The 27,108-nt window shown below is 56.6% G+C and overlaps 1 protein-coding gene across 10 annotated transcripts in view; it reads left to right on the top strand.

The window, feature by feature from the left end:
- Positions 1 to 27,108, top strand: part of IGSF9B (immunoglobulin superfamily member 9B) — a 58,157-nt gene that overhangs the window by 9,142 nt on the left and 21,907 nt on the right. For 8 of the 10 annotated variants that reach the window (XR_007380894.1, XR_007380895.1, XR_007380893.1 and 5 more), the window contains exons 1-15: positions 3,338 to 3,450; positions 9,632 to 9,829; positions 10,413 to 10,559; positions 12,731 to 12,882; positions 13,947 to 14,064; positions 14,840 to 14,981; positions 15,093 to 15,238; positions 17,267 to 17,409; positions 18,945 to 19,085; positions 20,379 to 20,495; positions 22,192 to 22,342; positions 22,690 to 22,813; positions 25,196 to 25,371; positions 26,120 to 26,346; positions 26,430 to 26,514. Coding sequence is in view for 7 of the 10 variants with exons in the window: in XM_048968205.1 (XP_048824162.1) it covers positions 3,387 to 3,450; positions 9,632 to 9,829; positions 10,413 to 10,559; positions 12,731 to 12,882; positions 13,947 to 14,064; positions 14,840 to 14,981; positions 15,093 to 15,238; positions 17,267 to 17,409; positions 18,945 to 19,085; positions 20,379 to 20,495; positions 22,192 to 22,342; positions 22,690 to 22,813; positions 25,196 to 25,371; positions 26,120 to 26,346; positions 26,430 to 26,514 (2,131 nt within the window). In the remaining 3 variants the exon portion in view is untranslated. Of the gene's footprint in view, positions 1 to 3,337; positions 3,451 to 9,631; positions 9,830 to 10,412; positions 10,560 to 12,730; positions 12,883 to 13,946; positions 14,065 to 14,839; positions 14,982 to 15,092; positions 15,239 to 17,266; positions 17,410 to 18,944; positions 19,086 to 20,378; positions 20,496 to 22,191; positions 22,343 to 22,689; positions 22,814 to 25,195; positions 25,372 to 26,119; positions 26,347 to 26,429; positions 26,515 to 27,108 lie in introns of those variants that run through there. The other 2 variants (XM_048968206.1, XM_048968207.1) reach the window with 2 other exon arrangements.

Raw genomic sequence — 27,108 nt, 5'->3', positions numbered from 1 at the left:
TGTTTGGGCTGGATGAGATAAGGATGGGGTATCGCATTACCGGAGCCAGATCCTTCTTTGAGGTTAATCAGACAAGGCAGGCAATTGCTGCCGCTTGATACAGGGAGTGTTGTGTGAGTGAGTCTATTAGTGGGCTGATTACTCATCAGCTACGTTGGAGACCTGCTAACGGGAGGAAAAAGTTGTTAACGTGACTCAGCTGACCCCACTCTGCAGAAGTTTAGTGTGTCTTTTCTGAAATACCACAGGTGGATTGCTCCACGACTTGGCCACGTAGCCAGGGAGGCATGGCAGGATGCTGCTCCTTGCTTGCCAGCTGGAGTCACACGCTGGTGATGAGCCACCGGGGCCAGGAACCCAGCACTGAGCTGCCTGCCTGCTTGCTCCATCACAGGGCTGTGCATTTCTCCCTGTGCTGACAGTGATGCTGCAGGCTGGCTCAGCATTTCAGCTCCCGTGTGCCTCTGCCCCAAAGCTGTCCCTCTCTTTGGGGTATGCTCTGTTCTCCTGGTCCCCTCCCAGGGTGGGGAGGAGGTGACAGCTGGGCGATGTGGGATGCTGTGAGACACCGAGTCCCACTTTCCAAATGTGGGCCGTTGCCTCCCGGGAGATCAGATGTTGTGAGACTCGTGACTCCATCATGCAAATGCTGGGGGCTGTGAATAATCCCATACGTGTGCTTGGCGGGGGCTGCAGCAGCCCAGGTCCATGCAGGTTGTTGTGCTCCTCGAGGGATGCTGTGCTGCAGGTCAGCCTCTCTGTGACCCCTCAGGTTAATTGAGACAAGCAAGCTGGCTGTCTACTGCAGCCCATGCCCTCACCGTGCCATAGCACCAGAGCCTTATTTCATTCTTTTTATTGCCCCCTGGGAGAGGCTGAACCAGAGCCTCGCTGCTCCCAGGGCTGCCCAGCTCCATTTCCAGCCCCATCTTGTAGCTCATTCCCATTTTTTTTTTGTGCCCATTCTCAAACCTTTCTCCTTCTCCAGTGATCCCAAGCCCAAGGATCTTGCCCAAGGTGAGATGGAGAAAGCTGCATCCCAGTGCCTCTTGGCACGTGCATTGTCATTGCATATGCTTGCAACGTCAGTACCTCTCAGAAAAGAAAGCAAATAAAACACAATGACATTGTTATCCCTCTTGTAAGGCCAACTGGTAAACGTATCACTGGGCAGTTGTTGAGTGACTCAGCCCTGCATGATCCACTTTGCTTTCCATTTCTGCTTGTGGGGCAGAGGGCTGTGATACCAAGCTCTGCTCCGTGATGATGTTCCCCCCTCCCCCCACCCCCGTTTTCATGACCTTTTGAGCTGGGGAATTGTGGCCATCCCCAGGCTAGTTGCATGGAAGAGCTTTCCTTTGAGATGGGAAGGTGCTGACTCTATTGGGGTGGCACCAGTTGTGCACTGGATGATTGGAGGATGGGTCCCTCCCCAGATGCAGGGTTGTGGCTGAGGGTCCGGCTGCTCCTCGCCTGCTGTCAGCTCTGCCACAGCCAACTGATGGGAAAGTACATGGAGTGCCCAGCTCATGTAAATAAACCTGGCTATAAATAGAGAGGGAGAGAAGTGTGAAAACAGTGGGGAATGGATTTTATAAAACTAGCAAATTAGTCTGGAAAAACAAGGGTGTGAACCAGCAGCCCGAGCTCCAACCCAAGTCATATTCCCAGCTCTGTGATGGATGGCGGGGCTGTGGGGCTGGGTTGTCCCCATCGATCACAGGCTCTGGGTGCATCCTGCCTTGGGCTGTTGTGTATGTATAATCAATGCCCTTCATTATGTTTATTTTCCTTTGAATTTATGGAGACGCCCCAGCTGAAGCCATCCAGAAGACCTGGATCATAATGTTGACCAAAATAGATGGTGGCACTGCAGATGGGTGGGTTGAGCAGAAGGGGTGGGGGAGCAGCAGCTCCACCAGCCTCTCCAGACCCTTTCCTGTCGGCGTGGGCATCATGGCTGTGCCAGCCTGTCCCTCCCAGGCTGCCTGTCACCTCCTGGGAAGTGCAGTGGCCCGTTTCTCTTCTCAGGAGCAGGCCAGGCTGCTTGCCCATCTGGCATCAGCAGAGGTCTGCGCAGGGAGGAGAGGTGGGCAGGGAGGAGAGCAAAGGCAGAGTGCAGAGAAATGGCACTGAGTTGTGTCTGGGTGCCACGGAGTGGGCACAGAGCTGTTGTAGGGTGCTGAGAAGTGACACGGGCGGCACAGGATGGCAGAAGGATGTGACAGTGAGCAGGTGGCAAAGCTGATGCCAGTGGTGGCATTGGCACCGAGCTGGTGACACTTGTGGGATGGTGCATGCATGTGGCACCACTCTGTGGTGTCAAGTTTGTGACATAGGTGAGAGGGGCATGGCACAGGGGGCAGGTGGCTCCACTGATGGGGATGCTGATCCCATGCGGGGGGGCACAGACGGCAGCAGGGCCATAATTGAACCCCCATGCAGGGGGTCAGGGACAGATGGTACCGCTGGCGGTGGTCAGGGTGGTACTGAGATGTGTCTGAAAGGTGGCACATCTGGGGACAGGGTGATACTGCATGGGGACGGGCAGCACAGCTGGGGACAGAGATGTGATGCTGCTCGAGGGCAGGTGCTGCATCAGGGGACAAGAAAGTGGCACTGCTCACAGGCAGGTGGTACATCTGGGGACAGAGAAGTGACATTGCTAGAGGGCAGGTGGTGAGCTCGGGGTCAGAGAGGCGGCACCACACGCCGACCGGTGGCACAGGGGGACGGAGGAGGTGACACATCTGGGAACAGAGTGGCGATACTGCTCGAGAGCAGCTGGCACATCTGGGGACGGAGAGGTGACATTGCCCAGGGACAGGTGGCACCGTCTGGGGACGGGGAGATGGCACACCTGGGGACGGAAAGGTGGCACCGCGCGGGAGGCGGGCGGCACATCGCGGAGGCGGCACGGCCCGGGGACGGGCGGCTCCCGGGCCCCGCGGGGGTGACCGCGCGCGGAGGTGACCCCGGGCCGGGCCGTGCCGGCGCACCCGGCAGTGCGCATGATACTGCGGCGCGGGGCCCCGTGCGCGCCAACCCACCTTGAAACGGGCCCGGGCCGCACCGTCAGCCAATCACCGCCCACTCCGCCGGGGCGCGGCCAATGAGCGAAGGGCGGGGGCGGCACCGAGCCGCTAAAGGGCGCAGGCTAGGCTGCGCGCCGCGCCGAGCGGCGGAGGCAGGTGCAGCGCGACGGCGGCGGTGGCGGCGAGATGGGCGCAACGGCGGCGGCCGGCGGTCGGCCCTGAGCCGCTCCTCCGGCCCGGCCAGCCCCGCGGCGGCCCGGGGAACCCTGCCCCGGCCCGGCCAGCCCCGCCCCGCCCCGGCCGGGCCGCCCGGCGGGCGGAAGATGCTGCGCACCGGGGGCCGGTAGTACTATGATTTGGTATGTGGCCGCTTTGGTAGCAAGTGTGCTCGGCGCCCGCGGGCTGAGCGTGCAAGGTGAGCGGGGCCGGGGGGGCTGCGTGTGCGCGCGGCGGGGTTTGCACCGGGAGGTTGCCCCGGGGTTGGCTGGCTGGTTGCACCGAGGGTTGATGCGGGGCTTCGCGCCGAGGTTCCGCACCTCGGGGCGCGGGGAGGACGGTGCGCGCCCCCGGGGCGCTGTGCGCGCGGCTTTGCTGCGGCTCCGGCTGGGTTTTGCATCTCCTCCGGTGTCTGTGCATGGACGAGGGCAGCGTGCCGTGCTGCGGGGAGGGCTTCACTGCTTTATTTTTTATTAGTATTATTATTTTGGGTCTTCTTAATAAAAATCATTGGTAGGGAGGGCGCTGCGAGCGGAGCGTTTTTGTGGTGACCTCCCGGAGGGCAGCGGCTGCACGTCGGGACGCTGCGATCCCCCCGCGCTGCGGTGCCGCAAATTGGTGCGGGTGTGCGGCTGCGGCTCCGCTCCCAGCTTTGAAATTCTCCTCGGGAGAAGTTAATGGGGACGAGCCCTTGCTAGGGATGTGTCCCGTAGGGTTTTTTTGCGCCCCCCCTTTTTTTTTTTTTCTTGCAACTCAGGGAATGCGGAGTGCCCTTCCCTGCAGGGCTGTAGCCTCGGGGGAAGGTGGGGAGGGGGGGGTGGGTGCTTTCTCTGCACTGTGAAGTCAGTGCTCCCATCTGCAGGCTTTGTGGGGCAGTTTGCTCCCCACAACCCCGGTGGTTCCTTCTCCTTCCCTGGGTGGCTGCTGCGCGCGGGTAAACTGAGGCACAGGGTTGTCCAAGGTCAGGCAGGAGACAGCTGCAGGGACTCACCCTGCTTTTCCTGCTCTGCCTTCAGCCGCCAGCCCTGCAGGGAGCAGGTGAGCCGCGAGCTGTCTGCTGATGCAGCAGCAGCTCCCGGATGGTTGGGGGATGGGGGGTGGTCCTGGGTGCCCCAGAGCCCAATTATGGGGACATGGGGGCTCCCCGAGCTTACGGTGGCACCGCTATGGGGCTGGCATCTCTGCAGCTAGTGTGAGGGGGGAGGGTCAGGAGGGGTCTGTCCCTAATGGGCTGAGGCTACCCTAATCGGGAGGGGGTGGCGGGGCTGGCACGGGCGAGTGGGCTGCAGGGGTTGGCTGCTGTGCGTACGGCGAGGCGCCGACGTGATGAATGAGCGCGCTGTGAGTAATGTGTGGGTGGGCACAGCGGGCGGGGGGCGTGCAGCCCCCGCGGGGATGCAGCAGCGTGGGGATGGGGACGAGGCGATGAGGAGAGAGGAGCTTTGATGGGGGATGATTGCAGTGTTCCCTGCCCGAAGCAGTGCTGGGGTTGCAGCAGCCGATGGGCAAGGAGCAGGGAGTCCCGTGGGTGGGTGGCTGTCACCCTGCATCACTCGGCGAGGGATGGGGACAGCGTTTGTTGACGATGTGGCTGTGGGGAGGGAGCCATCAGCGTGTGGTTGGTGGCAGTGCTACATGGATTCGCCGGTGTCCTGCCGGCCCTGGGCTCTTCTGCAGGGTCTGTCCATCCTGAGCTGCTGCACACAGTGCTGTGCTAACCAGGCTGGTGTTGCTCATGGGCTGAGATCTCATCCTGCACCAGATTTCAGCCCTCCCTGCCTCGCCAGCCCTCCTCCCGCTGCCACCGCCTCTTCTTCCTGCTCTTCCTCGCTCAGGGCTGACCCACAGCCCCTCACAGCCTTGCTGGCCGCAAGCAGCCCCCTGGCCTGGCGAGGCTCTCCCAGGGCTTTCCAGGCGGTAATCCGCTCAGCGAGGCTGTGTTATCCCCTCTTATGGAGAGGGGGAGGAGAGCAGGAACGTGACAGTGCTGGGGTGCGGCGGCAGTGGGTGTCGGGGGGCCCGGCCTCCCGGCGTTCCCTCGGGGCTGTGACGATGCTGGGGCTTTCCTCTCTCTCTCCCGTTGGCGTGGCGTTGCAGAGATGGCACAGCACGGCGTGTGGAGGGATTTTAGGCTCGGTTTTGGGTGAACCACCGGGATGTTGGCACTGGGGGATGCTTTTCGTGGTGGTGCTGGAGCTCGGGCGCTGCATCTCTAGCACAGGGATGGTTTGGCACCTGCCGTTGAGCAGCAGGTCGGCCCCGTTTCAATCCTTTCCTGGAGGATTGTGCTCCGTTGGATGAGACGTGCGGGGATGGATGTGTGTGCCGCGCTGCCCCGGTTGGTGTTGGATTTGTGCAGTGATGATTTTCTGGCTCCATTGCCGTTCCACTGGACGATGCAGCTTCTCCTCTGATGGGAGGACCCTGCAAGCCTCCATCCCTCTGCAGAGCTGCTGCAGGACAAGTCAGCGTGAGCCTCCTGTGTTCCACGCCGTGCCGTTGGCTCTTGGCACGCTCCCATCCCACAGGGATGATGGAAGCATCCCCTCTTCCTTTCTTCTCGGCAGACATCTCCCCAGCCTGCGGCTCTGGGTGCCCGGCTGGCCTTGCACGCATCGCTCCGTTCCTCCTGCTTCCTGGCATTGGTGGGAGGACTGCCTGCGCCAGGAACAGCATGATTCAGGATCTGCTGGCGGGTGGCTCGGCTGTCGGCACACAGAGTGCTTGTGCTGTAGTTGATATTAAGCTGGAGGACTGGGATGGAGAGGACCGTGCGCTGTGCAGGAGCCAGATGCAGAGCGGGTCTCCCTGGGGCTGTTTTTGCTCCAGCATCTGCTGCAGCTCAGTGCTATGAGATGGCTCCGGGTGTTGGGATGCTCTGGTGTGGGGAAATGGGCAGATGTGGCACTGGGGGTACCGTAGTGACCCCCCCCTACACCCCAATGTCCTTCATGTGTTGGGGACACCAGTGGGTGACAGCACAGTCCCACCTGTGCTGTCACCATTATGGTGTGTGGGCAGCAGTTAGATACGCTTAACATGTGCCCCCATGGGGATGGCATTGATGCCACATGGATGTCCTTTGTCCCTGTGGATGGGGCTTGAGCTGCAAACCTGCTCATCCCGAGCTGCCACCGCTGCCTCTCTGTGTGACCTTGAGGTGCGTCGCTTGACCTCCACGCGGCACAGTCCGTCCATCTGGAAAATTGGGTTTAAAACACAGGAATCATGCTGAAAGAAAACCAGATGCTGCTGTTCAGCTGGGGGAAGGGCTCCTGCCTGGGGACAGGGACAGCAGGATGGTTCTTTTGCCTGTAATGCAGCAGGATGTCTCCATCCTTCAGGCAAAGCATCCTTCCTGTAGAAGGGGTCCTGTGGGCACATCCCATGGGACATCCCAGTCTTTAGAGCCAAGCCTCATCGCTGCATCCTTGTTTCTCTCCTGGAAGCCTGGATCCCAGCAAGGAACAAGGGTAGTCCCAGCCTCAGTGGGAGCCCCATGATGGCATCACCCTACGAGATGGCAGCCTTCCCACTCCCTCTGGGATGCGTTCCACTCCACCTCCACATTTTGTATTCTCGCCTCCTGGCACGCGGTGTGCCTTTATTTTTCCTGGATCTGCTCTGATGATGAAGCCTGTTGATTGTGTGCTTTTCTTTACAGAGCATCCCCAGCTCGCTGTGAGCTGCTGCATCGTGGGGGCATTTGGGGTTTGCATCCCTGCTGTGGCTCTCTCCTTTGACCCAGGTCTCAAAGCCCCAGGTTGTGTCTCGAATCCCCCCTGAACTTGGCTGGGAAAATCAAGTGCGTTTAAAAATACCCTTTCTATTTGTGCTCTGTTTCTTCTGGCGTCTGCGGGTTGTTTTCAAGCATTTCTTCACAAATGTGAGGGTGGGAAACACTTCTTTTAATGGAAAGCTGCAGTCTCCATTATTGATATGCTTTCAGGAGCTGGGACTGGAAGGGAAACCTGCATGTAGTAGGGTCAGGAGCGGCACCAGGGCTGGGTTTGCAGGCTGAGATGGGGCAGCCCTGGTGCTTCCTGATGAGTGGAGAGCCGGGTGCTGTCCCCATTCCCCTCTGCACCTGGGAACATGAGATTGTGGGGGTGTTCCTGGGTGTCCATCCTTGAGCTTCATCCCTGGGGTGGGGAAGCTGCTTGGCTGGGGGCTCTCTGCCCACGTGGCCCATTGGCAGCCTTGCTGCACGTGGTCATATGCCAGAAGAGGAGACCCCGGCACAGCACTGCCAGCACTGACCTATTTTCCTCTGTGTGCATTCTGGCACAGTGGCTGCGGGTGGAGGGTCAGTGCTGGGTCTGTCCAGGAATTAGGAGTCGCTGGGGTCACCTCTGGGGACAGATGAGTGCCCAGGAGCAAGTGACTTCTATTGTGGCACCAGGAGGTCCCCCAGAGCCCTTCCCCTTGGCATGGGGGTGCATAGCAGTGCTCTGCCTTACAGCACCATCCACTCTCTGTCGGGCTTCTGGAAGCTGAAAACCGGCATCCCATCCCCTGGGGCAGGAGGAGTGCAGGGGGATGGAGCTGGGAGCAGAGAGATTTGGTGAGGGAGTGGTGGGGAGGCTCTGTCCTGTGTGGAAGCAGGAGGGGTGTCCCTTGGAAGGTCACGGGCGATGCAGTGCCTGGCGGGGTGCTGGGGACCCGCTGGGGCGAGACAGCAGCCTGTGCTGGGGAGGCTGGGCCAGCGTTGTCCTTGGATGCTCTTGAGCTGCACGTGACAGCTGCTGTCCCTGCTCTGCGCAGGGGGGCTGCGGGCAGCCGGGGGGAAATCCCACTGCTCCCAGTGCTGTGTCCCTTCCTGCTAGGAGCTTGGCCACGTCCCAGTGCTGCCCTGAAAGCCATCCCTCTGCCACAGCTGTGTGCATGGGAGCAAACCCAGGGCTTGGCATGGGGAGCGGGGAGTGCTGGTGAGGTCGTGGGCATGCTTTTGGGGCTGAGATGGCTCCTTGCAGCTCCTCACCATGGGGGCAGAGCTGCCGCCGTCACTGCTGACAGGGTGCAAACGCCTGGGCTCATCAGCAATGCAGTGCTAACAGGGCCCTGGAGGTGCGAGTGCCACCAGGGTGGTGCAAAGCAATCGCAGTGGCCCCACTCTTCCCTACCCCGATGGGGCCATGCAGAAACCTCAGTAGCAGTGCAATGCAGCAAAGCTTTCCTCCATGCGCTCTCCTCGCATTGTGGTGCTTTCACCCTCCTCTCTGCTCGCAGCCCTTCCCATTCCCAGCCGTAATCCAGTGCTGAAGGAAGCAGTGATGTCTGGCTTGATGGGGGTTGCCTTGCTCTGTGGCACAGAGCAGGTTTGGGCTGGCAGAGCCCCGGGATGCCGGGTGGAGGGAGGGAGGGAGGGAGGGACGGATGGATGCACGGCGCGGGTCTCTCACCGGTGCACGCTTGTGCCAGAGCCAAAAATAGCCGGTGATGCTCGGCTCCCGCGGCGGGGAAGCGGTGATGTCATTCGCCGCCAATCACCGGCGGCCCCGAAGAGCAGCGCGGAGGAGTGGGAACGTGCCTCCCCGAGCATCCCTCCCCGAGCATCCCTCCCCGAGCTTACCCGGGAGCGGGCAGCAGCCATGGATGGGCGGCTGCCTGTAGGATCGAGGGGTCCCTGCTATGATGTGCTGGAGTCTGTGCTCATAGGTAGGGTTAAACCCCACATCTGTGCTTTTGGGAATCCCCAGCCTGCAGTGCTGCAGGAAGGCTGGTGTGTGGAGCTGCTGCATAGCCCCACGCTGCATCAGGCCCCCCCTCCATCCCTTCCGTACTGATTTTTTGGGGATAGTGGAGAGCTCTGGAAGCCCATCTAGAGCAGTTCCCTTCCCACATGCTGGTTGTGCTGGTGCTTTCTCACCACAAAGGCACTGAGCTGCTGTTCTGCAGGGCTTACAGTGTGGGAAAGGCGAGCAGTAACTTGGGAGCAGGCACCTCCCTGCCCTGGGTGCCCGTCTCCCTTTGTGAAAGCCGTGCTGAGGATGCTGATGAAAAGCATAGGATGATAACAGGCTGTCGCCAGGGTGGAGCAGCACCTTCATTGGGAGCAAAGAGGTTTTAATTGCAGCGGACAGGGTGAGGAGCAGGGTGCCAGGCCTGACCCACAGGTTGCAGCTGGGTTTCAAGCCTGGGGCTCTTGGTGACACCTGAGGATGGGGACTTGGCCACTCAGACTTGGCCATCCCAGGGCTGCGGGTGCTCAGTGCTGCTTGCTGAGCTCGCTTGGCTTCTGATTTTGGTGTGGTCCGACTCTTGGGGTTGGCGCTTGGCATCTCCATCCAGCCTCACTGTCAGCACAGTGGTGTGCAGCAGGGTTGAGCTTCCTGGTTCCCCATCCCAAAGTCCCCAATTCTGCCTTCATCCTCTTGCAGGTGCCCTCGGCTCAAGGGAGGAACCCGAGTTTGTGACCGCTCGCGCTGGCGAGAGCGTGATCCTGGGATGCGACGTCATCCACCCGCTGACGGGACAGCCGCCTCCCTATGTGGTGGAATGGTTCAAGTTCGGTGTCCCCATCCCCATCTTCATCAAGTTTGGGTTTTACCCTCCCCATGTCGACCCGGGGTATGCAGGTGAGGATGGGAGCTCGCCGTTTCCTCCGGGGTGCGTGCGGCTCCGCTCAATCTGCTCCACCATCGGCAGCCGCGTGCGCTCTCTCTCTCATCGCTTTCTTTCCACCCAGTTGGTTTTAATTAAGCAGCAGCACTAGGAAGCCAGCTGGGCTGCGTGGGACGGGAGCAACCGAGGCAGAGAAACTCAGGGTGATGCGTGGTGGCAGCGGCTGCTGCTGCGCCCCAGAGCAGCTGTGATCCCGGGGAAGCTCAGGGGAGCGAGGCAGCAGTTCGGTCCCCTCTGGGGACATCTCCCTCCACTGGTGGCCAGGCATATGTGGCATTTCCAGCAGAGCCACGTGGCTGCACACTGTTGTGTCACCTTCCCCGTGTGTCTGGAGGTGCTTCTGAAGGCTCCCTGGGCTGGTGGCACAGTGGGGGTGGACCCATCGCGATGCACCATCACCATGGGGACCTCGGGTATGCAGGAGGCTGAGGCGTCTCCTGTGAGGATGCATTGGTGGGGTTCAGCATGCTGGGGGCAATTAGAACGAGGTGGGAGGGTCTGGGGTCATAAAACTGATGGGCTGTGCTCTCCCCACAGGCAGGGCCAGCCTGCACGACAAGGCATCCCTGCGCATTGAGCAGGTGCGCTCCGAGGACCAGGGCTGGTATGAGTGCAAAGTGCTGATGCTGGACCAGCAGTACGACACCTTCCACAACGGCAGCTGGGTGCACCTGACGGTCAATGGTGAGTCCCAGCAGTGCAGTGTTGGGGTGTGGTGGTGCCACATCCAGCCCAGCGCTGCTCCTCTGTCTCAGCATGGAACCGTGGCATAGGATGCAGCAGGAGGTTGCATGCTTGGGGAACACAGCTGTGCTGGGAGCATGGTGTGCATGAGTGGACAGAGGTGGTGATGGGATAGAGGTGTGTGTGCTTTGGGTGTTGCGTGCACCAGGAGGACAGGGTCGCTGTTGCACTGAGATGTGGGGTCAAAACCAGTCCCTGTCTGTCTGCCACCTCCCTCCACGTGAATCCCTGCAGCACTGGAGTCAGTGTTTCAGGCTGGGCTGCAGGGTGTGATTCTGTGCATGGTTTTGTAGTTCTGATAGGTGACACTGATGGACAGCCACCCTCCAGATTTGGCAAAGCCTGAGCATGCAGGTTGCTGGGGCTGGCACTTGGCAGAGGGCAATGGGGCAGGTGCCCAACCCCGGGGAGCTGCAGATGGCCTGGGCAGCAATGCCAGGAGCAGGGGCCAGGTCCCTGTCAAAGCCACGCATTGAGGCTGTTCTGCAGGATGATGTTTTGACCGGGGAGGGCAGAGGGCTCAGGTGTGGCCGTGCCAGATGCAGAGTTGCTGTGGGGCTGGGCCAGGTTCCCTTTGATGCTGGACTTAGATCCTGTCTGCATCTTTAACCGACAAAAAAAACCGTCCAGACTGACTTCAAGCAGGGACATCACTCGCAACAGGGACAAACTTTTATTACTATTCACACCATTTAATTACACAATGCTTGTTGAAAGGCGAGACATGAAGAAGACAGGGCAGGGCCCGCACCTCCTCTTCACAAACAAATCAGAAAACCAAATCTTTGTTTTCTTGAAATTCAGATTGACTCCAATGACTTCCCCCCCCCCCCCCGCTCCCCGCTTTCCATTTTATTAGTGCTGAGTGTTCAACTAATTAGCAATTTGTCGTTTTCCACGTCAGGAGCCGTCTTTATTTTTAGCTCTGGGAGGCAGGACGCTGTGCTGCAGAGGGGCTGAGGCTCCTGCCTGACCTTGAGCCACTTATGGCACCTCCAGGAGGGCCGTGGCACGGTGCAGAGCTGCCTAATTGAGCCCAATTAACGAGCAGGAGCAGGGCATGGGGCGCGGTGGTTGTGTCCCTGCCCGCTGCCTCCTTCCATCCATGCGATGCTGGATGAGCTGCTGTCCTCTAATGAGCTTGGAGAGGCTGGGAAGGAAGGAGGGAGGGAGGAGGAGGAGGAGGAGCGCAGGGTGAGATGGGAGGAAGGCGTGTGCAATGGCTGGTGGAGCTCAGGCTGTGCGGGGATGCAGGAGGAGGATGGTGTGTGCTCCATCTGCACCATGCAGCGTGCACGGACCCTGTAAAGCACTTGGGAAATGCCATTGGGCTGTGCCTCAACTCCCAGCTGAACTGGCTGGTCACCACCTGCTGGTGTGAGCCCATTTCCCAGCACAGAGGGCACTGGGGTGAATGGGAGCTGCTGGGTGCTGCCAGCACGCCGTGGGGCTGAGCAGGGTGAGGTGACCCCATATGCTTTCCCCATCCTTGTGCTGCTCTTCGTGTTTTCTGCAGCACAAGGCCCTAATAACAAAATAATAACTGTAATTCTGCAGGGTCGAGGAGCTGCTTTCAGGGGGAGGGCCGTGGCTTTCACCTTGCACATTAGAATGCTTAATTTTCATTGGGGAAGATAGAAATAAAATATAATACTTTTCTTTTCTTTTTTTTTCTTTTTTTTTTTTTTTTCCCCCCAAGCAGATTAAATTGCCAACCTGTCTTCCTCGAAAGTGGGCTTTAACAACTGCTGGTAATTAGGGGCGGGCTGTAATCCTGCCAACCTCTTTAGTCAGAAAGGAGTCTTTCGATCTGCACTGCGGTGTTTTCTTCTGTTTTGACAATAGCGAGTTAATGCGTGATGGGAAGCGAGGGGGAAAGCTGTGCTGTGCTGAGGAGGAAAGAGTGCCATGGGGTGTACCTGGAGGGATTCTGGCCTTCCATGTAGTGCTGTGACATTGCTGTCCTTGCAGCTTCAGCCCTGTTAGCCTTTGGGTGCTGCCTGCCCCTTTCCTGGGGAGAAAGGGTTCACAGGGTGTCCCCACCTCTGTCCCTGTGCCTCTGCATGACAGTGTGGGATGGGGAGGGTGACAGCACTCTGCTCCCTCCCCAGCACCCCCCACCTTCACGGAGACACCACCGCAGTACGTGGAGGCAAAGGAGGGCAGCAGCATCACCCTGACCTGCATGGCATTCGGCAACCCCAAGCCCATCGTCACCTGGCTGCGAGAGGGCGAGCTGCTGGCCGCTGGCCCCAAGTACCAGGTGGGTGCCATGAGGATCCCCACCATGTGTCCCTGCAGCAGAGATGAGATGGATGATAGTGCATGCGGTGGCTGGAGCCAGTCTTGCTGTCTCAGCACATTTCCCTGCTTCCCAGCAGTGGGAATGGGGGTGGGGGGGGGTTGTGATGCCTGGGCTGCTGGGGGCTGTGCTGCTCCCTTTCCCCAGGAGAGGGTGAGGGCTGGGACCTGGGGATGTGGTGGCTGCAATGGGGTGAAATCAAATGATTTGTGCAGGGGGGGCTCCCCCAGCCCTGTTTCCCATCCCATAGGCTCCCACTCCTCTCCCGGGCAGAGATTCCATCCGAGCCATAATTGGTAAATCAGGCATTGGAATCAGCGCAGGCACTAATGAGAGTAATTAGGAATCATTTGTTACTAATTGAAATAGAAGGATGAGGCAGAATGAGCGGCGGGGAGGGAGGCTGCCTGGGAGCACGGCGCTCGCTGGCGGGGGGGGGATGCTGCAGCCTATGGGAGTGAAAGTCCCCATCCATCCTCTGCACATCCTCAGCCAGGCCACGGCTGCCAGGCAGCACCAGGGGCAGGAGGCTGGGGGTCACGGCTGCACTGTGACCATTGAGAAGGGTGGGGGGAGGAATGGGAAGCTTCTCATGGTCCCACAGCCTGCAGGGACGCCAAGCAGTGCCCCCGGGACTGGGATGCCCACTGAGCTCCGTGCAGAGTGCAGCACTGTTGTTGGGAAACGCTTGGCAGGAGTGGAGCAGTTTAGAGTCTGCTGTGCGTCAATCACTCCTGCAAGAGATGAATACATTGTGAGAGATGAATACATTGCAAGGCTTTTTTTTTGCTTTTTTTTTTTTATTATTATTTTTTCCCCCTTGGCGTCGAGCAGAGACGTGTGTGTTGGTTTATTAATATCTTGCAGAGCGGGGAAACCCATTTCTCAGCCGGCTCTACCGGCAGCCTCAAATCCCATCCGTTGCCCTCTTGTTGGCTTTGGGGGTGCAGGGAGAGAGTGAGCATCCTGCTGGTGGGCTCTGTGTGGTCCCCACATGCTCTGTGATCCCCTCTGGTTGCCCACAGGTCAGTGATGGCAGCCTGACGGTGCTTTCTGTCAGTCGGGAGGACAGAGGTGCCTACACCTGCCGGGCATACAGCATCCAGGGGGAGGCTGTGCACACCACACGTCTGCTGGTCCAAGGTGAGTGTCCTCAGGGTCCCCAGGAGGCTTTGGGAGCTGGGACATCCCTGTGTGTCCCCAGTTGTCCCTGGGAAGATCCCAGCCCTGTCCCCATGGTATGGCAAGAACCAGGGTTAGTCTGTGGCACAGCTTGGCCACAGCATGCTGCCACCCCCTACCTGCAGCCTTCCATTAAAAACACCATCAATAAATAAACAAAGGAGGAAGTGGAGCCCAAACCCCAGGCATATAAATGATATTGGGGCTGCCAGCTCATTGGTGGCACAGAGAGCAGGGTTAGGGTCAGGCTGGGATCCCAGGCAGCACCAATATGTACCTCCTCCCCTGTGCATTGCAGTGGGAGATGTTTGGGTTGGGGTCCTATTAACACCAGGGCTGATGTGAATTGCCAGTGAGGATCTGCATCCCGTTTGTAGGGCAGAAATCCATTTAATTGGGGCACTCCAGTGGCCACCCTGTCATCTCAATGAAGCAGCTGTGCCGATTAGCAGCCGGGCCCTGATTGCAGCTCGGTTTTGTTTGGAAAGCAGGGAAAGATTGAGAATGTCACAAAGCACCTTGTCAGAGAGCAGTGATACATGGCCTGCCTCCTGCTCCTCTTTATTAGTTAAGTCTTTAATTAGGTCAACAACTTTTGGCAGAGAGAGGAGCTGGGGGGTCCTGGCGTGGCCAGGAGGATGTGTTTGCAGGGAGACGGGCCCCAGCTTGGTCCCTATGGGGGTGATGGAGACCGGCCCCAGCCTGGTCCCATAGGGGTGATGCTCTCCTCCCCCAGGACCTCCCTTCATCGTTTCCCCTCCGGAGAACATCACAGTGAACATCTCTCAGGATGCACTGTTCACCTGCCAGGCCGAGGCGTATCCCGGGAACCTCACCTACCTGTGGTACTGGGAGGAGGAGAATGTCTACTTCAAGAAGTGAGTTTGCAACGCATCCCACGCTGGCGCTCTCTTTGCTCCCTCACTCCTGGCATCGCCGTTTCCATCCGTGCTCCTCCTGCAGCTTTTCTCCCCTCTCTTCTCTTGCAGTGACCTGAAGCTGAGGGTGCGGATCCTGATTGATGGCACGCTGATCATTTTCCGGGTGAAGCCAGAAGATGCTGGAAAATACACCTGTATCCCCAGCAACAGCCTGGGCCGCTCGCCGTCTGCCTCCGCCTACCTGACGGTGCAGTGTGAGTGCAGTGAACCCTAAGGGATGCTGTGAGGTGCCTGCTTCCTGCTGTGCATGGGGGGGGGGGTGTCCCCAGGGTGCCCATGCTCCAAATCTTGCACCATTAGGGCTGGTCTTATGCTTCTGCACAAGGCTGAGAGCATCTCTGTGTGCTGGTGGGGTGTCCTGGGTGCCACCCCTAAGTGGGATCAATGCTTGCCTTCCTGAAAAGTGGTTTATCTCCTCTTGCTGCTGCTCCCGTGGGTGCTCCCGATTGCTGTTCTCATTGCTTGGGCACAGAAACACCAAATCAGAGCTTTTAACACCAAATACCCGCTTGTATTTTCTAAGTATTTATCATAGGTTGCGTGGATTTCTGTGAATTTGTTAGCTGTGCATGGAGTAGTTTCAGGCAGTAACTGATCTAAACAAACGCAGAACAGCTCTGAAAGGAGCATTGCTGCCCACGCCTGTTCTTTCAGGCTCCCCCTGCTTTAATGGGTAGTGTGCCACGAGCGTCCTATGGCATTTGACAGTAATGGTCCAAATTGCTACGCTTTGCAATTGTGGTATTGCTCTGCTGTAAAAGACTGTAGCGATTTTATTCTATAATGAAAGATAGGCTCGAGCAAACTGGGCTTGAAGCACGGTTCCCAATGGCCTTACAGCTTGTGTCTGCAGCCCTGCTGCTGGTAAATGCCCTGCAATGGGAGAGCCCGATGTGTGCTGCCGTATGGCGTGCCCAGAGGAGCAGGGTGCACACAGAGCTGGCACAGGGCTTGTGCTGACCCAGACTGGAGCACAGCCAGCGCCTGGCAGAGCCTCTCGATCCCATTACTGTCTCCAACCCCTTGATTGCATTTCTGAAGAGGTCAAGTTAAAGGCGGGGGGATAAAGCGAGTCCCATATGCACTGCTGTGTAAGCTGGGTTATTGTGGCAGTGCCTGGTTTTGGGGAGCTCTCATGTGCGCAGCTCTGTGCTGCTGGGGTTGCTTGCACCCAAGCTTGGTTCCTTTTGCCCTAAGAAAGCAGCAAGGAGAAGGATCTGGATTCTCGTGCCAGGCTTTGGCTCTGCACGTTTTGCCCACTTTGCATTTCTGCACCCCAAAAACGATTTCGTCTCTTCATGCAGCGTAAGCCCTGCTAGGATTTTCCCGTAACCTCGTGCTGCTGGTGTCTAGACAAGATTGTAGAAATACTCGCTCTTCCTATTAAAGTAACTTCTTTTTTTTTTTAAAAAAAAAAAAAGCTTCTTATTAAAGAAAGTCTAGGTTCTCTCCAACCCACTCGCACTTAATTAAAAAGCTCTTAGAAGTGCTGTTAATGACACGTTCTAGACTCGAGGATTGCGAGACGCCTTCCCGTGTGGGTGGTGAAACGTGGGGAGCTTGGAGGCATATTTTAAGCGTTTGCATCCCATTTGGAAGGGTGGAGGTGGCTGATTTTTCCACGCAAGCCAGCAGCAATTAGGCACAGGCTGTGAGTGCAAACAAACAGGAGGTAAACAGCTCTGGACAGCAGGTCTGTGCTGTGCTCCGGGGTGCTGCACTTGGTGTGGTTAAAGGTTCTGGAGTTGTTGTGCTGGAGTTGTTTCCTATATAAACAGCAGGAATGGTGTTGTCCCCTTGGCAGATGCCTGCAGACTTGCCTGCAGCCTTTTCCTCTTGGCGTGCAAAGTGAGCTGTAGGGAGGGTGGGTGCCTTGCTTGATGCATGTGTCACCTTGTGTGTGTCCTGCAGGCTGAGGCTGTGCTGATGGAGCAAGTCGGTCTGGATGTGCCAAGCAGATGCATTTAGCATTTCGTTTTAGATGCAGCTTTTAATGAGCTCCAGGTAGGAGCGCTCTGGGTGCAAGCAAAGCCTCACAGAAATGCTGGGTATTAGAATGGATTTTGAGTGTGTAGCAAGCGTGGAGATAACAGCTTGTGGGAGCTGGAGGGAGCATTTGGGTTTTGTACTCATCACAAAAGCAGTGTGATCCTCAAGAGCTGGGTGGTGGCTGGGCTGATGGGCTCCTTCCCAACACTGACATGCTGCTGCTGCTATCCCAGATCCTGCCCGTGTGGTGAACATGCCCCCCATCATCTACATTCCCATCGGGATCCACGGTTACATCCGCTGCCCCGTGGAGGCAGAGCCCCCGGTCACGCTGGTCAAGTGGAACAAGGATGGCCGACCCCTGCGCATCGAGAAGGTGAGCAGCCAGGGAAGGGTGGCAGGGAACAGGGTGGCTGCTGTCCCTGCGTGGCGTGTCCTTGCCTTGGACAGGATGGATGGTGCTGCTTTACCTTATCAGCAGCTTTGCTCTGAGTTAATTCAGGTGCCTGCAGACGTGCTGTCTGTCTCCCAGCCCTCTCCAATGACCTTTTGATGGCTCTGTGTTCTTCCAAGGGCAGCTAATGGTTAAAAGACCCTTTTAACAAGTCTCCGTCATCCTTTAATCATTGTTTGATGTTCTGAGCCATTAAATATTTAAGGAAAACACTTCGTGTTTTAATTTTTTTTTGTTTAAATATTAACGATTGGACGTTTTTATTTGGTTTAAGCTCGCTGTTGATGTGGGCTCCTTGGTGCCACCAGTCTTTGGTGTCCCTATTGCTTAGCTGCATTTCCCTCTGGTGGGGACACAGGAGCCTGAGTGGAGACTCCTGGTCTCCCCAGTTAACAAAAGGTTGGGAGCTGGGTCCTGGAATGACTCCAGCCTGTGACACAGGAGGCTTTCTGTTTAATAAATGCCCAACAGGAGAGTGCTCAAAGGAAAAGGCAACCTCAGTGCCTGTAGGCACATGTTTGACAATAGTTGGAATGGACCTACGAAGATCACTGAGCCTGTCTGTTTCATCTGGGGTATGACAGACTGTCCGTGAGTCCTTTGGGTTACTTGAAGAAGCCTGATTGTCTGTGAGGGGGAGAGCAGCAACGAGATAAATATGTGTCATCTGTGTGCTCAGAGCTGGAAATCCTTCCCAGGGAAGGACAGGGAGCAGCGAGATGCTGGCAGGGATTCAGACTCCGTGGGTAGGATTTGTCTCACCTAATTTTAGGTGTCTCCAGGGCTGTTGGCTGTGTTGAGGACTACTCACCCAGGCTGCTCTCGTAGTCCTCAGAGAGAGAAGCGCTTCCAGGAGACAGCTTTTCTTTGACTGAGCTGAAGCATCCACGGCTGCAAGGGGTGAATCACACCCTGGGATGTGTGCGTATAGAGAAGGGCAACGAAGCTGTGAAGGATCTGGTTTGGGTATTAGGAAGCATTTCTCATCGAAAGGAGTGATGCTGCACTGCACAGCTGCCCAGGGAGCAGTGGCCTCAATGTCCTTGGAGATGTTCCAGAGCTGTGGGGCGCTGAGAGACGTGGTCAGTGGCGTGGTGGGATGAGTAGGCTTGGGGAGCTGAGAGGTCTTTTCCAACCTGAGTGATTCTAAGACCCAGTGATTTCTCTTCATTAGCTAGAAAAGAGGGCTAGAGCAAGGCTGAGATGGGGGTTTCCTCGCAGTGAGAGGACTGTGTGCAGACAAGCTGATCTTGCCTGCGTTTCCTCTCTCTGCAGTTGAGGAGGTGGCTTGGAGATTGGTTGGACTTTAGGAATGGAACTGGACGCTTGAAAGCGATTTGGGAATCTCCAGGAGACACACCAGGCACCCCTGGGCTTAGGTGTTGGGCTTGGCTGAAGGGAAACATAAGCAGTTGTGTGCGTAGGATGCATCAAACCCCTCTTTCTCACCACCACAGTACTCTGGCTGGAACCTGCTGGAAGATGGGTCGATCCGAATTGAGGAGGCAACCGAAGATGCTCTCGGCACTTACACCTGTGTGCCTTATAACGCCCTGGGTACGATGGGCCAGTCTCCCCCTGCCCGACTGGTACTGAAGGTAAGGTGCATAGTGCAGCCCTGGCCTTGCAGCCAGCACTTTGGCTGGGTGTGGGATGCTGGGCACTGCTGGGTGCCCACTGATGTGTCTGCTTTTCCACCTGTGTGACTCAGCTTGCTCAAACCTATTGCCTTTTGCTGTGAGCTTTGTTCCTTACCTGAGAAAGGCGAGGGCAGGACCTCATAAGCACTCATGCAATGAGGGGGACAGCAAAACCCATTCTGAGCGCTCCCTGCCTACTGCAGCTGGAAATACCACTGTGCAGCTGCAATTTTGGCACAAGATTGGGCAAAGCCTGCTGCTGTCAGTGTTGTTGGCATGCACAAAGCCTGTGCTGCTGCATTGCCACTGCTATTTTAGGCTGTGCTGGAGCTGGCAAGGTGAGCTGGGGATGCCTACCTGTGCTGCTAAGCATCTTCAAATGCCAAATAGGCATTGCCAACACTCATCCATCAAGCATTCTTTAAGTTTGCAGCCATGCAGCAGGACTTGGGCAATGATCAGCTGCTCTGCAAGTTTGCTGCAGAAATTGCAAGAGTTCAGTGCAAAGAAAGGCTGAAGTCTGACTGCAGTGATTTGTTAATGGGTGTAGATTAGTGGGGCAGCCCAGGCCCAAATATGTGTTGGTGCCTAGCACTGAGTTTTAACAGTGCTGGACCGGGATAAGTTGAGCACTTCATTCATGGCCCTGAGAGGGGCCATTTTTGCCAACGGAAGATTCAGACTTGCTGACCCAGCTTTAGATTTGCAGAGAATTTTAATGAAAAGCTGATTTAAGCTGTAGAGAAGCTCCACGTGCTTCTGCTGCGTGCTCAGCCCAATGCACGCCAGGCTCTGCTGGAGTCACCAGTGCTGCTGGGATAGGAGCCGCTGCTCTTTGTTCTCTGAACAAAAAGACACATGCCTGCAAACGGTGGTGGTGAGTTGTGTTATTGCTGAGGCTCATGCAATGCAGCTTAGCAAACCTCGTGTGTACGCACATCCAGCGAGATGGCTGTGGAGCTGATGAAATCAGGCTGATACCTGATGTGACGTGGGTGGTTTTTTCCTGTTTGCCTCCTTAAAATTTAAACAAGGCATCATAGCACTGTGTCTTTTCAGAGAAAACTTCTGTGTGTGTGTGTGTGTAATTTAGTGTACCATAAAGCCTCCTCAGCACACGCTTTCTGCTGCCTTCACCTCATCCAAACTGCTGATGGTTCTCGTTTTGGGAGGGTTTGGTGGCACAGGGCTGCTGACATGTGGCAGTTCTTTGTGTGGGCTCAAGCTCCTTGCCTTTTCCCTTGGCTGCAGGACCCCCCCTATTTCACGGTGCTACCAGGCTGGGAGTACAGACAGGAGGCAGGGAGGGAGCTGTTGATTCCTTGTGCTGCTGCGGGAGACCCCTTTCCTATCATCGCCTGGAGAAAGGTACCCGGCCTGCCAGACAAATCTGCAGTGCCTTTGGCTTTTGGTGAATATTGCAGACAGAGAAGCCACACTCTGTCCCGGTAAGAACAAACTGCAGGTACAGCTGCTTCGCTTTGGGCTGAGCCACTGCCGTCCTGTCCCGCAGGTGGGTGGGGGAAGCCCAGCTTGTGGCCATCGAGTACTTAATACTGGGAAACCTTCTCAGCAGCATCTGCAAAGCTGAGCTCTGCTCCCACCCTGGCTCCCTGTTCCTCGCTGATGCTGCTCTCAGGACCCTCCCGGCCCAACACGAGGCTGGCATCGGTGACACTGATCCTGCAGCACAGACCTCCTGCAGCAGGAGGGGATTGTGCCACCACAGCGGGTCCGGGGGCTCTGCCCTGGGCTTGGCTAAGTTTTGGCAAGGGCCTGGACCCACCAGTGGCTGCTTTGCTGCCCTGGGAGTTGGAAGACCGTGGAAAGTAGCTTGTTTTGATCCTGCTGGACTGGACGTGGCAATCTGAGGATGTTCCCTTTTGCAGGGCCAGGTGTGATGTCACCAGGGCTTTCCTGTCTCCCTTTCCCTTTGCTTCCCAACTTTGCTGCTCCCGTAGGGAAGCCACTGCCCAGCTGACAGGATCATCTCCTGTCCCCTCCCAGCCCTTCTCAGGGGGATCCCTTCATTGCCCTGTGAGTGAGATGCTGGATCTATTCACCAAGTTACACCAGCACTAGGAGGACTGTAACTTGTACTGCTTTTGAGGGGCCTACCTAAAACTTGCTGGCTCTTTAGTCATCTTATCCAACTTATTTTATCTTCCTTCCCCATCCCCTTCTTATTTAGGTTTATTTCACAATACTTTTGTGCTTTCTGACCCTCTTCCTCACAACGCAACTTTGGGCTTTTCCTCCCCTGACATCATCTAGGACTGAATTGGGCTGAGCAGAGGTTCTCAGTGAAAGAAGTAAGCTCTCTTGCTGCCCACCAGCCCTTGAGGGCTGACCTCCTTCTCCTGGAGGACTGCAAAAGACCTGGGCTGGGCACTAGTAACCCACCATGCTCCTGCTGCAGGTCCCTGGAGCCCATCAGTGGGATCCATGCATGAAGAATAGCAGAAGAGAGCTCAGAGCAACATGGGATTTGTGGAGCTTTGGATAATGGGCATAAACACAAGTTGTTTGAAGAGGCATCCTTCCGCTTGGCTTGAGAGCTGCCAGGCACCTCCATGCACGCCATCCTCCCATGTCCCCAGGCTGCCTTCTGCTGAAGTCTCTGCCACTGGCTGGGACTGAGTGGAGCAGGAGAGGCTGCTGTGAATCTCCTGGGGCAGACACCCACCTCAGAGAGTGTTTGTGGGGACACTCAGTGCCTCATCCTCCACAGCGGTGACAATTTCAGCTTCGGATGCTGGAGGAGCCACGCTGAGTTCTTGTGAAGGGTTCGGTGTCTGTAAGACTTGTTTTCAGGCCTTTAGACTTACGTATGAGTTGGGAATATCAGCCTCTGTTTTGCGTGTCTCCTGAGTTACTGAGCCAGGTTGTACTGAAAGCAGAGAGACTGCAGCAAGCAGAGAGATGGGAGCCCTCGCTAGCGCCTGGTGGTGCCCCATAGGCCTTGCAGATAGCTCAGTCATCGCGTTGCTGCCTTGCCTGGCTTGACGTGCTTCTGAATCGTGGTTTTCTCTCTTTGCCATGCTCCCCTTGCTCCTTGCCCAAGGTAGGGAAGCCCAGCAGGAGCAAGCACAACACGCTGCCCGGCGGCACCCTGCAGATCCGCTCCCTTGGCAAGGACGACCATGGCGAGTGGGAGTGCATCGCCACCAACGTCGTCGCAAGCATTACTGCCAGCACTCACCTTACAGTTGTAGGTAGGGGCAGGGGATGGGGCCTCGGGGATGGCTGGTGGCACAGGGACACATTCCTGGGGTGCGCCCAGCAGCGTGCTGAGCGTGGCACGGGATGCTTCCCATGGAAAGCGATGTCTCCCTTTAATTCCAGCTGCCAGTGGTGCTGTGTTTTCTGCTCTTTTATTTTGGCCACATGCTGCTGGTATTTCTAGCAGACATTCTAGATAGGAAAGCCTTTGCTTTGTGCAGGCGGAGTCTCTTTGTGTCATGGCTGGAAGCAAATCCACACCAGGAGCAGTGGGCTGTGTTAGTGCTGGGAATTGCAGCCGTGCCACTGCTCCTGCTGCAGCCCATCTCTCTCCCTGCAGGCACAAGCCCTCATGCCCCTACCAGCGTGCATGTTGTGGTTGCCATGACCTCTGCCAATGTCTCCTGGGAGCCCGGCTACGACGGTGGATATGAGCAGACTTTCTCAGTTTGGTACGGCCCTCTGTGAGTCATCCTGGCATGCTTTGCTCTCTGCTTCTTTTTCTTCCTAGCTGAGCCCAGCTTTGAGCAGCGGGGCTGTGCTGGGGGGGGGGGGGAAGGGATGGGCTGGTGGGAGAGTGGGGACATTGCTTGGGTTGCACTGTGATGCAGGGTAGAGCCCCAGTGCAAATCTATACCCTGGGGTGGGAGGGATGGGGAGGATGGAGGTGGCCCTGGCTGTTCTCTGCAGCTTTTCTCTGCTCTTGCTGGGTGCAGGGGATCTGCTTGTGGGGCACTGCAATGCCACCCAGCACATTGGAGAGACCAGCAACAGAAGTGCTGTGGAGGGCTGTAGGTCTGCAGTGTTTCCTTTCTCTCTTGTGCTAGCCAGTACATCTGTCTGCCCCAGCACATTTTAGTCTGCTTACATGGGGAGACGCTTTGCATTCATGTAACTTTGCCTCTGGCATCTAATTTCAAGATAAACTGTTTATGAAGCTTAGCAGCCATGGAGAGGATGGAAAATGCAATCTTTAGAGAGTGCATCCTGAAGAAATGTGACTAAGCAGAAACGATCTCTCCCTCCTCTGTGTGATCCCTGGGGGCTGTTAAATCCCAGTTTAGCTTGAGACCAGTGACGGTGAGATGCTGTCTGGGAGACTTTACTCCCTGAGCTGCTGGTACCCAAAGCAAAGGATACATTCAGCCTCCTCACAATGAGGCTGGCTCTGCTGGCCCCCCACCCCGAGGCAAGAGAGGGCAAAATGTGTCTGCAGTGAGGTCAGGCTTTTCTCTGGGCTCTGCACTTACTGTTGTCCTTCTCTTCTAAGAGCCACACTTTGAAATGTGAAGAGGGCCCTTTCACAGGCTGATGTTGATGTCCTCCCCCACTTCTTCAGCCTTTCTTTCCTTCCTTTCCTTAATTTGCCCGGATGGGGTCTGCTGATAGAGTGGAGATTGGAGAGATGCTGCTCATAATGAGTTCTGCTCTGCTCTAAACTGAGGACGGTCTCTACGCTCGCACAGTGGGGTTGGATAATTGTGTCAGGAGACAAAGGGCAGGAGAGAGGAAGAAGGAATTGAATGAGTGGAAGAGAAAAATGAGGAAGGCAAACAGGAGTGGATGTAGCAGCGCAGACCTTGCGTAGCTGCCTCTGAAAACGTCCTTGGGAAGGACTGATCTGACCTCCTCGCTCTTGAGACGTGTCTCACCTTGCAGGGAGGTGGCAGCTGCTGGCTGCCTGCCCAGCCCTGTTTTTCTCCAGACCCCCCCACGAAATGAGAGCAGCCAGAGGCAGGGAAGGGCGTTAAGAAATTTAATGCAGGGGGGCAGTAGGGAGTTGGAGAAGGAGGGAGAGCCCCACGCAGCTGCACTCCATCCAACTCCTATGGCGTGGGAGCTGGGGTCTCCACTGGAGTTGCTGTGATTTTGGGGCTTTCCTGCCTGCAGCTGGGTTTGCTCTAGGCACTCTGCACGTGCACAGAGCTCTGCTGAGCTGCTTGTTTCCATGGCTTGCTGCTGCTCCTCCTGCCTTCCCTTTTGCTCCCTTTACAGCAGCATTGCTCGGCTTTGCTCCAGATGGGTTTACCTGGCAGCGCACCGACAGCTCACATATCTGCAGAACAGAGCTTCTGCAGTGATCCTTTCTAAATCCTCTGTGAGCACAACAGAAACCTGCAGCTGAGGGCTGGGACTCCCTAGAGCATCTCTAGTGCATGCGTGGAGTTCAGCAATATTTGCAATATCATTGCAGCACAAAGATGCTGCTTTGAGACATTGGTCTCTTTCACCATGACACTCCTGTTGGTAGCAGTGAATTGGAGATGGATGCTGTGGTGACTGTGCTTTATGCGCCCTGGATTTTGGGGTTAAACCCACAAAATGGGCAAAAATGAGGATTTAGCTAACCGCCTCCCTTATGGGATTGTATGTACAAGGATACAGCTGATGGGAAGCTTAGCTCTGGCTTGGGGGCTGTCAGGGTATGAATGAGAACAGGGCCTTGTCACTTTGGCAGCACTCAAAGTTTAAAAACAAAACAAACAAACATAAAAATAACCTCAGCCAACTTGCTTCTTTGCTTCGGGGATGTGATGGAGGTAATCCTTAGAGCAGGGCTGCTGGCTTTGCTTCTGTTTGTCGCCACCCTGCTGTCAGGGTGTGGGGTGCAAGGTGGTGATGGCAGTGACTGTGATGCGATGGGACAGCACTCCAGGTCCTGGTGCACGCTGACCCTGAGCCAGCTTTTGGGTGGCAAGTGTCAGCACCACATCCATGCACGTTGCTGCTGCCAAACCAAACCATCTCTCGGGAAAGCTCCATTATCACTCAAGAAGTTAATGCAGCATCTTTGGTTCTCCCAGTCAAAGGTGCATTCCTGAAGATGCTCCCTTCTCTCTTGGCAGGATGAAGAGAGCCCAGTTTGGCCCCCATGACTGGCTGTCTCTTCCTGTGCCAGCTGGTTCCAGTTGGCTACTGGTGGATACACTGGAACCGGAGACCGCATACCAGTTCAGTGTCTTGGCTCAGAACAAGCTGGGCACCAGCTCCTTCAGTGAGGTGGTCACTGTGAACACTCTAGGTAGGTCCTCCCCGAGAACAGTGGGAGGAGGGCAAAGAGGGTTTCAGGAGGTCTGCAGAGGAGGGGAAATGGCCCTTTGCATAGGCTGTGTCCTCTGCCTGGAGGTGGTAATGTTCAGCATTAGTTTCCAGCTGCAAAGGAGGTGTTTGTGGAGTGTCCTGGATGGAACTTGTGGACTTGAGGCTCCCAAAAGCTTGTCCTAAGGCAGCTCAGGGGAATGGTACTGTGGTCCTGCTCACCTTCCATGTCTTCCTGAAGTTCAGCTTGGGGCAGGAGTTATTAATAGAGCATAGAATCACTTGCGTGCGGCTCAGAGCTGGAGCTCTCACAAAGGGCTTTGAGCTGGGTACCAGCCTTGGGGCTGTCTCAGAAATAGGTCGAGAGAGGAGGAGGCTTTCTGATGCTGTGCCCCTTTTCCCCGTCCTTGTATCTTTAGTCCACCCCTTTTTGGAAAGCTGATTTTCTGTCTCTGGGATGAGAGAGCACGTGTCTGAGATATGTCCTGACCTGCTGTGAGGTGGGGAGCTGCTGCTGCAGTGATGCTCTGTCTGCTGCTGATGCCAGCATGTGGGAGGGATCCCGGCACGCTGCTCTTGTGCAGACCCATATGTCATGGCTGTGTGCAGAGGCACGAGGAGCCGCTGCCCCAAAATGCAAGGGGAGAGATCATGGCCATAACCTCAGAGAGGAGAGCATCTGCTGTGCTTCCCCTGACCCCATCTCAAAGGTCCATCTCCTCTGTCTGCAGCATTCCCTGTAACAACTCCAGAGCCTCTGGTGTTGGTTACCCCACCGAGGTGCCTAACAGCCAACCGGACACAGCAAGGCGTCCTCCTGTCGTGGCTTCCTCCTGCTAACCACAGCTTTCCGATTGACCGCTACGTCATGGAGTTCCGCATTGGGGAGAGGTGGGAGATCCTGGACGATGCCATCCTTGGGACCGAGAGCGAGTTCTTTGCCAAGGACTTGTCCCAGGTGAACAGGGAGGGACTGCCCTGGAAGCTTTTCAGGGTGACTCGTTTCCTTCGCAGGGCTGATTGATGTGTTTGGTGTTTCAGGACACTTGGTATGAGTTCCGGGTCCTGGCAGTCATGCAAGATCTCATCAGCGAACCCAGTAACGTTGCTGGTGTGTCCAGTACAGGTAAGGACTGCTGCTTCCTTCTCCCTCCCTTTGCATGGCTGCTTTGGGAGCATCTGCACTCTGCAGTGCTGCTCTGGTGGGGTGCATTACTATAGCAGCGCTGGCTGGAGCAACTGCTTTTGTGCGTTTGCTTGCAACCTTGGCTGTGAGCTGGGTTAGGATTAGTGTCCCAGCACAGCTGCTGTCTCTCTGATCACAGAAAGCATTAGTCTTTAAAGCAGCATAGCAGTGTATTGGCTGATGCTGTGTTGGTGCTTTCCACAGCCGAAGGTGAATTTGAGAGCTGGGCCACTCTGCTCCCTTGTGTTGTCTTCAGAGCAGCAGTGCTGGGAGCAGGCAAGGTCAAAGTGCCCTTCTTGGTCCTTGCTGCTCTGTGGGGTGCCCTGAGAACAAAGCCCTGAGCCCAGCACTGCGCAGCCTGGAAATGGAAATGAAGGGTGCAGAGAGGGAAATGCAGCACTGCAGTGCGGTGTCTGGGGCGGCGGGGGGGAAAAGCAGCAGAGCTTTGAAATAGGAGATTGCTACACACTGCAGTGTGCCCCCTGCACCCCAGTGCAGCTCGGAGGAGCGCTCCTCCAGCCAGGGCTGGGCAGG

This window comes from Lagopus muta, chromosome 22, assembly GCF_023343835.1.
Source record: "Lagopus muta isolate bLagMut1 chromosome 22, bLagMut1 primary, whole genome shotgun sequence".
Taxonomy (NCBI): domain Eukaryota; kingdom Metazoa; phylum Chordata; class Aves; order Galliformes; family Phasianidae; genus Lagopus; species Lagopus muta.
This window is presented reverse-complemented; position numbering and strand designations above follow the sequence as displayed.